At 50.8% G+C, this 16145-nt stretch overlaps 1 protein-coding gene across 4 annotated transcripts in view; it reads left to right on the plus strand.

Annotated features, from left to right (window-relative positions):
* Positions 1–16145, plus strand: part of nlgn2a (neuroligin 2a) — a 99313-nt gene that overhangs the window by 18928 nt on the left and 64240 nt on the right. For all 4 annotated transcript variants that reach the window (XM_023843397.2, XM_023843400.2, XM_023843399.2 and 1 more), the window contains exon 2: positions 9378–10182. In XM_023843397.2, coding sequence (XP_023699165.1) covers positions 9693–10182 — 490 coding nt within the window. In that variant the 5' untranslated portion in view covers positions 9378–9692. The remainder of the gene's footprint in view (positions 1–9377; positions 10183–16145) is intronic.

Genomic DNA, 16145 nt, shown 5'->3' on the forward strand with positions numbered 1-16145 from the left:
AGACAACAATAATAATAATAGCCTTGGGATGGTGGGTTGGCGCCCCATCCTGGCTGATTTCCTACCTTGCACCCACAGCCTCCAGGATAGGCTCTGGACCCCCAGCTACCCTGAATAGGACAACTCTGTATGGAAAATGGATGGATGGATGGATGGATGGATGGATGGGTAGATAATAGTTATTGTATTAAAATGTTTGCATGGTAACATTGGAAGTTCAGAAGAGAAGTTGTTCAATAATAGCATGCAACAGCAGTGCATCACAAGAGACAGTTAGAGTGACGAATCCAGTGGCGGAACTATAGGCAGTTAGGCAGTGCAGCTGGTGCAGCTACCCCGAGACCCACAGAAAAGGGGGGGGGGGCACAGAGGGTCGATGGGCCCCTTCGCACAGAGGATCAGCAGGCTATTGACCAATTAGCTAAAAATGACCAAAGCACGTCACACTGCATTATGAAACGCCAGAAACCATACGAAAATATAAAACCTTTACCTGGCAAATCTGTTTCGCTCAGTGTCCAGTTTCTATTTTTTATTTGGACCAAGTTCACATTATATACCACAGAAGGATATTTCACAAAGGTACATGGTACATCTGCAACATTTAACCATTAAAAGTGAGGAGGGACCCCCCCCCCCCAAAAAAAAAAAAAAAAACAGGCACTGGGGCCCATTATAAGAAGCTTATGCCGCTTATCTAATCCCACATCTCTGTGAAACCTAAAGGAAGAACTGGGGGGGGGGGGGGCTGCACTGGCAGTTCGCTCACACTCAAGCTGTGGGAGATGCACATTCCAGTGTGTGCTGCGATGGGTCACGTCTTTACTGCCTTTGCTGGAGGAATGAATCTCACAATATTCACAACATCAGCAAGGTTAAGAGAGAATTTGTGAATTTGTCGCTCTCTCTTTCCATTTTCTGTACCCGCCATGGCGTATAAACGGAAATGGATTTATATGTCGCTGACCCACTTCCAGTTTCTGTTAAAAAAGAAATAAAATCTATATAGAGCTTGAATAGAGAAAGATGGGCTGGAGCCATAATGGAGGATCTATTTGTCAGTGTGTCTGAGGCCGCTAGGTACGTACATCATCAGCATAACCCAAAATACATCTAAGTGTGCAATTAATAACAAATACGGCAGTAACAAATGCGCTATAATCTGTGCTGAGCAGGCAGCTGGACACCTCCATGAGCAGCGCCCCTAGTGGTGGCTCCCAGGGGTCTTCTCCAAGGACACCGGCCAAGAGCAGCGCAAATGGGTTTACGCAGACCCGCTGTTCCACACCTGTGCGGGTCAGCTGGGGCCTCCGGGTATCCAGGGAAAGAGTTGTAATCATCTAATCAGCACAAGATGGCCGCTGTAAGCAGCAGGTAACTGCTGAATGCTGGTGGGGGTTAGATTTAAGACAAAAAGCCACTTTAATTATGATTATTATAATTAATTCAGGTCTGAATTTACATTTGATTTAATAGCAAAAATGCCACAGTATGTGAATGTGTAGTTTCAGCTTTTTGTCACAGTTAAACTGTAAAAGTTGAATAAAGCAGACATGATAAGTCATACATACATTTTCCAGTCCTTTATCCAGTTAGCCGTTCTACTTACTGGGACGAACATGCAAACTTCACACAGGTGGGGGGATTGCGGCTAAACCAGTGCTGCAGCTGGAGTTTGTGTGTTACCTTAACAAAGACGGTATGAGCACCAGTGATTGCACTGGCACGGGCGAGCTCTAAATCACCCGTTCAATCTTTCTTCTTATTAAATAGTCGTAGTGCAGAGGCTGGTTCTGCCCCTTTAGGGGCCTGCACAAGTGAAGCTCTGTGATTGGCTGTTGTTCGCATGTCTGTTATCACCTCTGCCTGCTGCCTTATCATGCATCACAAAACTGACTTACAGTCTGGATATTTAAGGGGAAGGTTGTCTAATTGGTATTTGATTAAAACTCACATCTGTATGGATTTGCCTTTCATAGCTCAGAGTAAGGCTATGTCCAAAAGGCCTGAATGGTCCAACGAAAGAGTGTAAATAAATAAACAGCATCCGGCACCATGAACCCGGCTCCCTGATGCGTTTCGTTGTGAAGCTGAAAACGTTCAAGCGGACAGGAGGTTTCAGTGCCGGGGGTGTTTAGAAATTGGCTGAAAGAGTAGTGGGCGTGGCCTGCATAGGGCTCCATTCAGAGGCATCAATCTGGGTGCCTTGGTCACCTGACCATTACTTTGGATTTAGCAGAGACCTGGAGGTAAAAACAACAAAACAAAAAGCTCTTCAATTAAGCCAATGAGTAAACATGCATGCAAAAGTACATTACAAGACAGCACATAAATCTGACCACCACAGTGACTGCTGATTTCACTGTAAGTGCCTTTGTGCCCTTAGTGAGCGCTAACGATAAGGATGAGTTCACCGAGATCACATGCGCGCACAAATGTCCCCCACAGTGTAATAAAAAGCTGGTGTTTTGATGTTGTGGAAACCATTTTTTAGGTCCCCACAAAGATCCGCGAATGCAATCAGAAAAGTAAAAATGCCAAAAGTCTCGTATTTGGTTTGGTTACTTATGGTTAAGGTTAGGGCTGGGTAGGGGTTAAGGTTGTCGTGTCGCGATTAGCGTTTTCCCCATAGAAATGAATGATGAGTCCCCACAAAGGTATAATTACAAACCAAGCTGTGCTGTGTCCTTGTACCCGGGGCCCCTCCAATTCTCATTCTTAATGAGTTCCATTAAATATGCAGGAAGAGGCAGGTGTCTCCAAATGATCCTGTGTTGTGTTCATCAAGCCCTGTGCTCCTCAGTCCATCTACCCGCCTGGGACGGCCCACATTCGGTTCCATTTTCCTGGGATGGCTCATCTTCCGCTCCACCCACCCAAAAATGGCCCACCCGCCACTCCACCTGCTTGGGACAGCTCACCCTCTGCTCCACCCACCTTGGGATGCCCCACCTTCCTTTCACCTAACTTGGGATGGCCCACCTTCCTCTCACCTAACTTGGGATGGCCCACCTTCCTCTCACCTAACTTGGGATGGTCCACCTTCCTCTCACCTAACTTGGGATGGCCCACCTTCCTCTCACCTAACTTGGGATGGCCCACCTTCCTTTCACCTAACTTGGGATGGCCCACCTTCCTCTCACCTAACTTGGGATGGCCCACCTTCCTCTCACCTAACTTGGGATGGCCCACCTTCCTCTCACCTAACTTGGGATGGCCCACCTTCCTCTCACCTAACTTGGGATGGCCCACCTTCCGTTCCACTCACCTGAGACAGCCCACCTTCCACAGAAGTCTACCTGGAGCCTTCGTCAGACTGTCAGCTGATCAACGGAGTGTCAGCAGAAGAGATGACGGGGATCCAAATCAAACACAGAGACTTATTTTTGGTGTGATCATATCGTCACGTTATAAATAACACATTGGAACTGTGACCCCCCCCCCCCACCACTTCGTTCCCACTTAAGTCCCAGAGCAAATCATGTGACTGTGAAAGGAGGTGATTTTGTAGCCCATAACTACGCTCTGGGGTTGTGGGGAGGCATGATTATTGAACACAGCCCACATGAATGGCAGGCGATGCTCAGGGACCTGGGGTTTTTATAGGCCAGCTGTTGTACTTATGGGTACAGTGTCTGAATGTCTGTGGATAAAAACTGTGAGAATCACCCCCCCCCCCCCCCGAATAAGTGTGCAGGCTGTCTCCTGTGTTCCTGAGTGCAGAGTGAGCCTGCCTGTCCCTTTGGTAACTGAGCTGGCACTGGAAATCGCAGCTGCTGAGGCTGAATGCGTGGGTCGGCATCTCACACGTTCCCCCAGTCTGCAGGCTTCAGCGAGCTGCACGACTCCCATTGAGACAGAGAGGAGGACGCGACGGGGCAGGGCAGCGGCAGCATGACACAGCACGCTTGGGGGTGGGGTTTTAGCGGCGCGTTGCTAAGGAGAGGCATGGCTTGGAGTTCGATAGACATTATGAGCTTCAGGGCAGAGCTTAAAAAGGTGCTATGGAGAAGTGTGGCATGTAGTTTGATTGACACCTACTTGATACAGCATCGTCATGTGACCTCACCTGTCAGCTTCCATGATGTTACAGTCATTCAGATCATCTGTGTAGTTACCTTGCAGTTTCACCAGCAGTTAATCTTATGGGACATTGGGGCACTGTATTAAATTTAAAAAAAATAGTGATTCACATGTACTAAGAAGATGTATTAACACAACACTGGCACCTGTAGGGAGATACAGGGTCCTTTACACACAACAGGGGTTTTTAAGTCTTTGTTAATGACCTTCACTAATCTTAAGGAAGGGCCAGTGACTCTATGCAGTGTCACACTGGATCATGTTATCTCTTGCTTTTGAATCGCTGTGCTGCCATGCTGCTCTGGCCTGCTGTGAACACGCAGATACGCAGCGGAACTGTGTCACGCCCACCCCCCCCCTTGAGATCCCTGCGTGTGACGTCAGCCCAGTGTGCAGCCGTCTTCGTCATCCGCTCGGGGACACCACGGAAACCCAGTGACGGGATCCTGCTGATTTATGCCAGGGGTGGGCGGGGGGATTTCAAACATGAGGCATATTCGTTGATAGAGTCCCCCCTCCCTGTACCACCCATCTTCTATGTCTCCACTGCAGCACCAGTGGTCTGGTTAAAGCTCTTACTGCCAGCGCCGCCCCCTGCTGGGGGGCCAGCGGTCCCAGCGGCAGGTCATGATTAATGTGGCCCACGCCGTCTAATGAGCAGCCTTCCGCTCAGCCCCCCCCCGGCAGAGGCGGCCTTGCTTCCTTGTAAATTAGGGAACTGTAAATATTTGCTTTTAACTCTTCTCCTTACATTGTTTCCAATTTTGTGCTTCAGTGGTTCCTAACCCCCCCCCCCCACCAGGAGTCTCAGTTGCCCCTTCCCATTCAGACTGTGATGGGGGTGATGGCCAGCCAATAGGGGGCAATGTTTCCATCATGACGGGTTTTTGCCATCGGTCCTGACTACTTGCATGATTCTTGCGGCGGCCCGTGTCAGAGGGGATCCACCCCCCCCCCCCCACTCCACGCCGACTGCCTGGGGAGTGCAGATGAGAAACGCTAAATAATGCATTTTAATTTGTGTTTTTATTGACCGGTGTCTCACGGAAGGGTGAGGCAGGGGGTGGGGGGGTTCACACTGCCATAGACTCAGAAAAGGAAGGGGGCTGCCCCTATCTTCATGTCCTCCTCTGGCTGGTTCTTCTCCATTTCAGATCCGGCAGTGACTCGTCATTGAACTTCCTCAGGCATCCTTTGACCCAGCTGACAGGCGTGCATTATCTGCCTCTGCTTGATGCCTGTCAGTGCTGTCCTCCCAGAATGCCGAGCAGCAGCCTCGCAGCTCGGGCTGGACGAGGGCACCTTGCCCCAGACCTGATGAGCAGTCATCTCCTCTCATTGTGGGCTCTCAATGACATGAGCATGTCTAGAACAGCTGCAGAACATCTTGGGTAGTATCAGTGGGTAACAGACGTACTGGACATTTTTTTTCCGCGTGAAGGTTGTCCTGCTTCAATCCCAGCGGGGCACTGCTGCTGGACCTTTTAGTAGGGAACTGGCATCTTTCGGTAGACAGTGGGCACAAATACAGAGGCTGAAGTCGGGGTTTGCTAATAGCATAACAAATGTCAGTTGACCCCAGCTGCCAACTCTCAGGCCAGAGGTGAAGACCTCCCAGGCCAGCTTTCTTCACTGGCCTTTGCCATAGGCGTGCCTGTTCCTGCTTCCTCATTACAAACACTCCTGCTTCCTAGACAATACGCAGCAGGGATTTATGCTCCTGTTGTTTTTTGTCTTCCTTGAAATCATCTTTGGAAAGGTGCCGGGGGCTCCAGTTTTCCAGCTGCCCTCAAGGTGGAGAGGACCTTAAATCAGGAATGGCGTAGGTGTGACGTAGAGATCTTGTTAACGCGGCTCGTGTATCATCAGCACGGCAGGATGGCTGCCGCGCCGTTTCACCACGAGCCCGGCCTCTCCGTTTTTATGATGTTGATTCATTGTTGCAGAGATGTGTGGCTTTATGGGCAGAGGAGGGGGGGGGGGTGGCTTACCCATTTAATCTCGGGAAGAGTCTGTTACTGCACCGTAACTTAGAGACGCTTTACTGCCCCCCCTCCCCCCGCTTGGATCTCCCTGGTCCACTACGCACAGGGAGATCCAGTCGCGTGACTTGCCTCTGTTCCCTCGTGGCCCAGCAGCACCACTACGTGTCATCAGGTCTGTCAGGTCGGAGCGGGGCTGTCGTCCTGGCAGAGAAGAGCGTGTGATGCACCGCGGTGCTTGCCCGTGGTTTTTAATCAGGGTGATAAACATCTCCCACTGTCCACACGCTCACCTCTCCGCTCACCCACCCCAGCCAGGCCGCCGTGTGACTAATTACGCCCCCCTCTGTGTGGACTCTACCCCACCCTTTTATCTCTTGCCGCTTCCCTGTGATGCCATGTCTGTGGGGCAAGTTTCTATTATTACTGTTGCCCCGCGCCCCCACCCCCAACACACGCCATTATTTTTTCAGCATAAAACTTTAATGAGAAGACTCGTTTTGTGTAAGGGCCGTTAGTGTGAGCCGGCTCATCTCTGAGGTTTAATTAGAAGGGCGCCATGAAATGCCGGCGCCCCAACACCCGCTCATCGGCCTCTTGGGACTGTCCTTCGATTAAATCGCGTAAGCAGCCACCAAGCTATCAGAGTGTGATGAACGGTGAAAACGAAAAGGGCAGAGTCATGGCAACCGAGATCAACAGAGCTCCTCAAAGCCCCCTCCGCCCCCCCCAGGCCAATGCAGCACCACTCTGGATAGCTTGTCTGTCGCCCACCGCCCCCCCCCCCCCCCCCTTTAATCAGTGTGTCATGTCCCCCACTGGTGTAACAAAAAATGAGGTGTTGCCAAAGCAGTGAAGTGCTTAAATATTGAAAGCCTTGATTAGGGACCGCTTATGAAAGCATAACAGGGTAACTGGGGAGTTGGCTGTTCTTACAACACAATGTTTTAAAACAGTAAGATGACACTTAAACCCAGGTCTCTGTCTCAGTCGGTCACGTTGTGGGCTTTAAAAACACGCATAATAAAACTGTTTTGTTGTTACGTGGAAAATAAAAGATTATAAAGCAACACATGTTTTGTTACTGTAATCTTAAAGCGATATTGAAGCCTGAGTATGAATTGTGGGTATGATGCTACTTCGCACAACAGCAGAATAGATTTTTCCCATAGATGCTGTTTTTTGTTTACATATTTTTGTTTGTCTCTCATTTGAGATGATCTCCCTTTCTTGCTTTCTTCGCTCGAGGGTGAGGGGGGCGGTAGCGGTCCGTGCCGTCGGGGGCGCGCTCTTACAAACGCGACGGTCGAGTCAGATCGCAGGGTCAGATTGCCGGAAATAGCCGATAGACGGATGCTAGTCTGGCGCGAGAGCTGTACGGTTGCGAGCTGGCGCACCTCAGGAACCTCAGGAAGTCTCCCCGTCAGGGTGGAGGTGCTTAAATGACAAATAAATAACGTGTAAACAATAAAGTACATAAAACAGTAGATAAATAAATGCAGGCGGGGTTTACAGTTAGTTTCATTTGACAGAGCGCGTTGTGTAAAATTAGAGGACTTCTCCGCGTTAAGAAACTGACGTTTATTCGTTTGTCCGCGGGGCGGTGACAGTCGACGAGCAACAGCAGCGTTTCCGCGCAGCGCCGGACTCGGCGCCTGTCCGCCCGTGTCTGAGAGCGCGCCGTGGGCACAGGCTGCAGTCTGCGGGCTGTCTGGCTGCTCCGCGTCGGCCCGTGTCAGCGGCCAGCTTTTTAATGTCACTTCCTGTTAAGCTGCTCTCTCACAGTCTGTCTGCACCCTCCATCTGGGATAAACACAAACAATTACAGTGATATTACCCTGAGTGGACAAGAGCGGATTAACTAGTCATAGTATTTGTGAATTTTGAAATTAAAATGAGCATAACACGTTCAAAATAATGATAAATATAAAAATGTATACATATACTGTTGTTTATTTTTTGTTTTGATATCTTGACAGTATTTTAAATATTGTATATTTAACTATAAAATACTAGAAAAACATGTTTTTAATTCTGCCCAGTACTGCCTGTCTGACTCCTTGTTTTGTCCTGGGTGGTTTTGGGAAGCAGAGGGTGAAAGGCAGAGTGCACCATGGAGAGAAAGCTAGACCATCTCAGGATAGACACACCAGCTCACACAATACACTATGGTCATTCAAGATTTACTCATTTACCAGGCCAGCATGTTTGGACTACAGTAATTGTAATGGTGAGCATTACTTTTGTTAAGACTTTTTTTGTAAGCATTGTAACGCAGTTAAATGGTAGTGTGGGGCACGTTTCATATTTTTTTCTCTCCCTGTTTCTCGCTCCCTGGCTCTCTCTCCTTCCATCTGTCCGTTTTGCTCTCTTGCTCTGCTTTGGCTGGCAGGTGGACACATGAGAGCGGGTCATATTTCACACACTGGGACTGAACCCTGTGCTTTAATTACCGTTGTGCATTTTGTCATCCATATTTCCCAGACGTTGCGCGCTGGTATTTTTCTAACGGAACACATGTTTTTTTCCATGGGGATTCTATGTAGCCTCCACACATATGTTTGCCGTGCGCTTTGCCAGGCAGCTGCGCTGCTTAAGGTGGTTGGAGGTTTGCCTGCGCTTCAGCTCCTAATCACATCACATCATCCATCCACCTGACCTCTGTGGGGAACAGCCTGTCATAATGTGGACTATCTGCCTCTTAGAGACAACAGATAACTCAACGTGTTCCTTCACACTGCAGCAGAAAACTAGTCCCATTCCAAGAAAGCAAAGTAGCGCTTTTGGGTGGCACAGTGGGTGGGAGGTTCAGATCCCCTTCTGTTATTTTGAGCTTGGCTTTCTTGAGGAATTTAGGTTCATCCCACAATACAAAGACATGCAGTTTTGTGGTTGAGTATTACAGTACTAAGATTTCCCTTTGTGTGAAAGTGTGTGCCCTGTGATGTACTGGCATCCAGACTTTCTCATGCCACGCCCCCATAGGGCCCAGGGTAAGTGGTAAGGAAGGTGGATGGACAGATAGATGACATGTCAATAATTAAAACAAGATTGGTGCATTCCACTAAAAGGCTGGTTCCAGTTCTACAGGGTCTGCTCTTGTTTCCTTAATGTGGATGCTCAGTTTCAGTCTATGTATCCTGCCTGAGGAAGTTCTTTTTTTTTTTAACACAGTGACATTCTGACGCAGAGCTGTTTTTGTATTTATTGCTCTCCGTTGCTTTTCACAGCATGGCTGGGGCTGTGAACCTCGAGCTGCTGGTCCCTGCTCACCCTTGACCCTTCTCCCTTCCTCTCTTTGCATCGTCGCAGGTCAGGCGCAGACGGAGATCGCGGCCCGATGTGGACAGTGCAGGGGCATGGAGCGTAACAGAGCGCCTGGCTGTCAGCGCTGAGGAGGACGACACACACCTGCCACCTATTTTGGCCTGACTATCCCCTGTCCCTCCCCCCCACCTGCCCCTCCCCCCTCCGTTCCCCCTCTGTCCCTTGCCTTCTTCACTCCATTTTGGCAGCTCCCCTCCTTTCACCAGCTTGCTGTTTTTTGGGATCCATTTTTCTTTTTCTTGACGTGCCATTCGACTGCTCTCGCTAAAAGGAGGAGCCGGGCGAAGGGGAGCAGTAGAAATGTCTCTCCTACTTCCATCAGAGTGCAGGCGAGCCACAGGGAGTGCCTGGAGCCGCCGGTGCCAGCGTTCGAACCCCTGCCTGCTCTGGCTGCTGGGCCTGACAGTCCGGCTGGCCCTCATCACGGCCCAGAAAGTGGACGCCCTTGGGAAGTACCCCATGGTGACCACCAATTACGGGAAACTGCGAGGCATCAAGAAGGACCTTAACAATGAGATTTTGGGCCCGGTGGAGCAGTACCTGGGGGTGCCGTACGCCACGCCCCCCATCGGCGATCGCCGTTTCCAGCCGCCTGAGGCGCCAGGCTCCTGGCAGGATGTTCGCAACGCCACCCAGTTCGCCCCCGTCTGTCCACAGAATATCCATGGTGTGCTGCCGGAGATCATGCTTCCCGTCTGGTTCACCGACAACCTGGACATCGTGGCCGGGTACATCCAGAACCAGAGCGAGGACTGTCTCTACCTGAATATCTACGTCCCCACAGAGGACGGTGAGTCCTGCACGAGTTGTATGGGGGGCGGGGGGGAGTGAAGGGGCTAGACAGTGGTGGTGTGTCTTTATTCGATGGGTAGGGAGTGAAGGTGGGCGGGGCATCTGGTGGTGGGTGGGGCATCTGATTGTGGAAGGGGCATGTGTTGCGGGCAGGGTATAAGAACCTTTTAAGACAGCTCTGGGATCCTCCATCTCAAGGAGGGTCTGGTCCTTTAAAAGCCTCGCTAGTGTTCTTAGTTCTTCACGAGGAAAAGGTTGTCCTCATAGCATGAGTGGGTGGGTGGGAGCAGGACGCTGCATCTGTTCTGTTCTTTGAAACACCACTGAGTACTGCCTGGAAATTATCCATAACCCCCTCCTTTTTTATCACTGACTAGAGTGACTTTACTGTTTTCTTTCTATTTTTGTGCAGCAGGATGATGCAGGTGTGTGCTCCGGGATTGTCTCAGATAATCTATTTATGGCTTTTGTCTTTCTTCCCTCGCTAATTGCCCATCAGGCTTTTATGGTAAAGAAATGGTTTCACAAGCCAATTAAATCTGAGAGACTTAATCAGAAAGTGTATGTAGACTTGAACTCTGACATTTGTGATTGTGTGGGTAGCTTATCAAGGGGCTACTTGTACCGGGACCAGTATCTTGACACGCCTTCGCCAGACTGCGCTCTATTTCCTGCTGATGACTGCAGAACCTTCTGGAAACATATGGCATGACGTTTGACCTGTTTTTGTCCCGTCTCTGTTGCCATGGCTGCCGGAGCCATGTTCACGCAAAGCATCCATGGTAACAGGTAGCATGCAGCAAAAAAAGCGTTTTTGTGCATATCTACCGCGGAACTGGCCCCGCTGTCATCCGGCAGGACGTTCTGGATGACCGCGGCCTCACCGCACTCCCACCAGTTTTTCCAGACACCTGCTGCATGGAACTCTTAGAAGGTCAGCCATGATGCTGCCATCTGGGCCAATCACACAGCCACTGAGGGATTTTATTGGAGATTGCTGAGGATCCATCTCTTTTGTCTCGTTTCCATGATGTTCTCGTCCCAGGAATGTGATAGCACCGTTTTTTATTTTCCGCTGAGATAGTTACGCAATGCTCTTTTCTTCTCGCTTTGTTGCCTGGTGGTCTGGCCATATCTGCTTACTGGCAGCCCACTTCCAGCCCCCAGCTAATGTCCCTCTCCAGTTCTCTAGGCTCCTACTTCGCACTACCCAGTAGGGACGCTTTTCGCCAGGATGATCCGTGGCTGTTTCTCAATACTTCATCTGCCTGTCCTCCTTCCTCACGCTCTTCCTCCTCCCGAGATTCACTCATGTCTCCATGTTAACTATGCTGAAATTCTTACATTACCCGCAACTCTTTGTCCTCAGATCATCCTCCTGGTCCTGTCTTCTCAGATAAAATTTATTTAAATGACCCCCTTTTTTTAATGTTGCCACCTTTTAAGAAGACTCCAATCTTTTTGCTGCATTAAGGGCGGTAAGTGAATCTGGGACATGCCGATGTGAATCCACCTTATCCTAAATTAAACGGCGTGTCTGGAGAAGCTGGGTCCCTTTCCTGGTGCCCGTCCTGCCGAGGGTGTGGAGATGTGTCCTGCTGGAGGTGCACTGGCCAGTGGGGGATGTTCGGAGCACTTTGGTCACGCTCTGGGCAACACGGACATTTCTGGAATGTTCTCAAAAAATTTATAGGATGTTAGTAGAAGGCTCATCTGTCACCTGCAGCGTAGGATTTAAATGTCCTTCTGCTCCTCAGCTGAGTGTTTTTTTTAACCAGTATGGCTGAATGTGACTGCAGCACAGGGTGTGTGACCCATCCCAGGGTAGAACAGCGGGGTGTGCAGCACAGGGTGTGTGACCAGTCCCAGGGCAGGACAGCGGGGTGTGCAGCACAGTGTGTGTGACCCGTCCCAGGGCAGGACAGCCGGGTGTGCAGCACAGGTTGTTTGACCCATCCCAGGGGAGGACAGCGGGGTGTGCAGCACAGGGTGTGTGACCAGTCCCAGGGCAGGACAGCGGGGTGTGCAGCACAGGGTGTTTGACCCGTCCCAGGGCAGGACAGCCGGGTGTGCAGCACAGGTTGTTTGACCCATCCCAGGGCAGGACAGCGGGGTGTGCAGCACAGGGTGTGTGACCCATCCCAGGGCAGGATAGCAGGGTGTGCAGCACAGGGTGTGTGACCCATCCCAGGGCAGGATAGCGGGGTGTGCAGCACAGGTTGTTTGACCCGTCCCAGGGCAGGATAGCGGGGTGTGCAGCACAGGTTGTTTGACCCGTCCCAGGGCAGGATAGCGGGGTGTGCAGCACAGGGTGTGTGGCCCGTCCCAGGGCAGGACAGAGGTGTGTGCAGCACGAGGTGCAGTGTTTCCCCTAGGTTTACAGCTTTTTTTGGGGGGGGGGGGGGGGGGTTGGTGGCAGATGGACACCGACAGGATTCATGGTGTTCATGTGTCTCTTTTAATGACAGCAGTGGAGATTCAGCCCATAAGACACTGCGGCTATAGAGAGTGTGACGTCAACTGACAAAGTCAGATTGCGGATGTTTGTCTTGACCTTAAGTCAAGTCAAGTGGCTTTTTATTGTCATTTCAACCATATACAGTAATACAGCACATAGTGAAACGAGACAGCGTTCCTCCAGGAGCATGGTTCTACATCGACATTGGACTACATAAAGTGCAAGTGTGCAAAAAGTGATATACATTGCAAAAACACTGCAACACAAGACAGCATACAGAGAGGAAGACAGGCTAAGTGTAAAGTGCAACAGTGCAATAGGTTGTGCAAAAAGTTGAGGTAGTGGACTGTGTAAGGGGTGTGTGTGTATCCGTCCAGTCTCTGATTTTTCAGAAGTCTGACGGCTTGGGGGAAGAAGCTGTTGCACAGTCTGGCAGTGAGGGCCCGAATACTCCGGTACCTCTTGCCAGAAGGCAGGTGGGTGAAGAGTGTGTGTGAGGGGTGTGTGGGGTCCACAATGCTGGTGGCTTTGTGGATGCAGCGGGTGTGATAGGTGTCTGTGATAGAGGGAAGAGAGGCTCCAATGAGGGTCTTGCGATCTGATACGGTGCAGTTTCCATACCAGACAGTGATGCAGCTGTTCAGGATGCTCTTGATAGTCCCTCTGTAGAAGGTGGTGAGAATGGGTGGTGGGAGATGGGCTTTCCTCAGCTTTTGCAGAAAGTAGAGACGCTGCTGTGCTTTCCTGGTTAAGGAGCTGGTGTTGAGAGACCAGGAGAGGTTCTCTGCCAGGTGAACACCAAGGAATTTGGTGCTCTTGACGACCTCCACAGAAGATCCATTGATATTCAGTAGACAGTGATCGCTCCGTGCTCTCCTGAAGTCGACAATCATCTCTTTTGTTTTGTCCACATTCAGAGACAGATTGTTGACTTTACACCAGTCCATTAGCTATTGCACCTCCTCTCTGTATGCTGACTCATTGTTCTTGCTGATGAGACCCACCACAGTAGTGTCATCGGCGAACTTGATGACATGGTTCGAGCTGTGCATTGCTGCACAGTCGTGAGTCAGCAGAGTGAACAGCAGTGGGCTGAGCACACAGCCCTGGGGGGCTCCAGTGCTCAGTGTGGTGGTGTTGGAGACGCAGTTTCCGATCTGGACTGACTGAGGTCTCTCAGTCAAAAAGTCCAGGATCCAGTTTCAGAGGGAGATGTTCAGGCCCAGCAGGCTCAGCTTTCCAATCAGGTGCTGAGGAATGATTGTGTTGAATGCTGAACTGAAATCTATGAACAGCATTCGTACATATGTGTCCTTATTTTCCAGGTGGGTGAGGGCCAGATGTAGGGTGGTGGTGATGGCATTTTCTGTTGACCGGTTGGGGCGATAGCGATAGCTGTGATATCACTATTAAAAGTGATAGCTGATAGCTTAAAATAGTTATAGTTTAAAGCAGAAAATCCCATTGTGAAACGTATTTATTACCCTGCTTTTCAGGTGGTTGACGCGACATATTTTCCGACACGCGCTCTCTGCCTGTTGGTGGGAGTGTGCTCACCTGTGTGCACGCGCATGTGTCTGTGCGCGCGCATTGGGGCGGAACTCCGCCATTTGCGATACAGAGAGCAGAGGAGAATTGTAAACACGCAACCTTGTAGAGACAAAAATGTTAAGCTGTTGTGTAAATAAGATAAATAACATTAGGCTATTTATTTAAAAGGACAATGTATAGACCTGTTCTATAGGAAAGGTAACGTTAAATGACTTCTGTTGTGATCTAGTGCTATATAGAAAATAAAATGAAATTAAAATTAACTTGACCTTCAAGGGGGGGCGGGAGGTGCTGTTGGGGGTGGCGGGGAGCCCCCCTAATATAATGGTAGGGGAAACACTGGTGTGTGTGGCCTGTCTCAGGGCAGGATAGCGGGGTGTGCAGCACAGGGTGTGTGGCCTGTCTCAGGGCAGGACAGCGGGGTGTGCAGCACAGGGTGTGTGGCCTGTCTCAGGGCAGGACAGCGGGGTGTGCAGCACAGGGTGTGTGGCCTGTCTCAGGGCAGGACAGCGGGGTGTGCAGCACAGGGTGTGTGGCCTGTCTCAGGGCAGGACGGCGGGGTGTGCAGCACAGGGTGTGTGGCCTGTCTCAGGGCAGGATGGCGGGGTGTGCAGCACAGGGTGTGTGGCCTGTCTCAGGGCAGGATGGCGGGGTGTGCAGCACAGGGTGTGTGGCCTGTCTCAGGGCAGGATGGCGGGGTGTGCAGCACAGGGTGTGTGGCCTGTCTCAGGGCAGGATGGCGGGGTGTGCAGCACAGGGTGTGTGGCCTGTCTCAGGGCAGGATAGCAGGGTGTGCTGCTAGCTTACCTACTGCTTCCTGCCTCTTACCCCCCCAATGCACCTCATAAGTGGCTCAATAACTCACACTCTTGCTCAGCTCCGCCACCCCGTTATCTCTCGTTTACAGGAAAAAAAAGAGGCGATAGACTTTGACACCAGAGAAAACCTCCCAAATGGTCATACCATCTTTGGTCTGGTAGATACTTTATTGGGGTGGCACCGTAAGAGTGCTGACTGTTGCGTCATGGTACACGATCGCATATGAAGTGGTGCCTGCCATGCCTAGGAAGACAAAGGCGGCATCTGTCTGCGTCACTCTCAGGGCCCCCCGGCCGGGCCAGATGTCCCCGGGCTCGGCAGGCCATCGATTGGCTGCAATTCTCTGGGCTCGGCTGACGAAGACGCCGCTCCAGACGAGATGGGGGGGGGGGGGGGTATTTAATAAGATCAATGTCCGTTTAGCCCCCCTACCCTTGGCATCACACGAATCCCCTGAAGGGACGTAGTATTATTACAAAGTCTCTCAGGTCTGTGCTGAGGAGACTGGAATTCAGGAGTGTAAGGGAAGAATTGAGGTACTGTTGTCACCCCCGAAAGGAGCTAGTGACGGGGGGGACTGTCACCATGGCAATGCATGTGACTGTGAGTGGATTAAAAGGGGAGGGAGGGGACTAGCATAGGATGGGGGGTGTGTGGCTGGGTTGCCCTGACAACGCTCCAGCTTCTCCTGCATGTTCCTGTCAGCATGAGTGTCAAAGTCCCCTCCACCCCCACCCATCACCAGCAGACTCTGAATGAGGGAATTAGCAGTAGCTCAGCTCAGGTCTATTTATAGCAGAACTGACAGAGCCTCTGTGTGCATGTGTGCGTGCATGTGTGCGTGTGTGTGCATGTGTGCGTGTGTGTGCATGTGTGCATGTGCACAAGGGACATGGACCTGAGGCCTCCCCAGTGTTGTATGCTTGCTGTGCCGTACTGTCCCCTGTCCTTCAGCGCCCGCGGCGCCACCTGCCTCCTTGCCCTGTTATCTCTCTCATCCCTCACTTCATCCCTCACTTTCTACATGTGAGGGTCTTTCTCATTCTTATTCCTGAAAGCTGCATTATTATTATAATCATTACTACAAGGATCCTTAGCTAAGGCTTTTATCCAAGGCAGTATGAATTTTTATC

The sequence above is a fragment of the Paramormyrops kingsleyae genome, chromosome 10, assembly GCF_048594095.1.
Source record: "Paramormyrops kingsleyae isolate MSU_618 chromosome 10, PKINGS_0.4, whole genome shotgun sequence".
In the NCBI taxonomy this organism is placed as follows: Eukaryota; Metazoa; Chordata; class Actinopteri; order Osteoglossiformes; family Mormyridae; genus Paramormyrops; species Paramormyrops kingsleyae.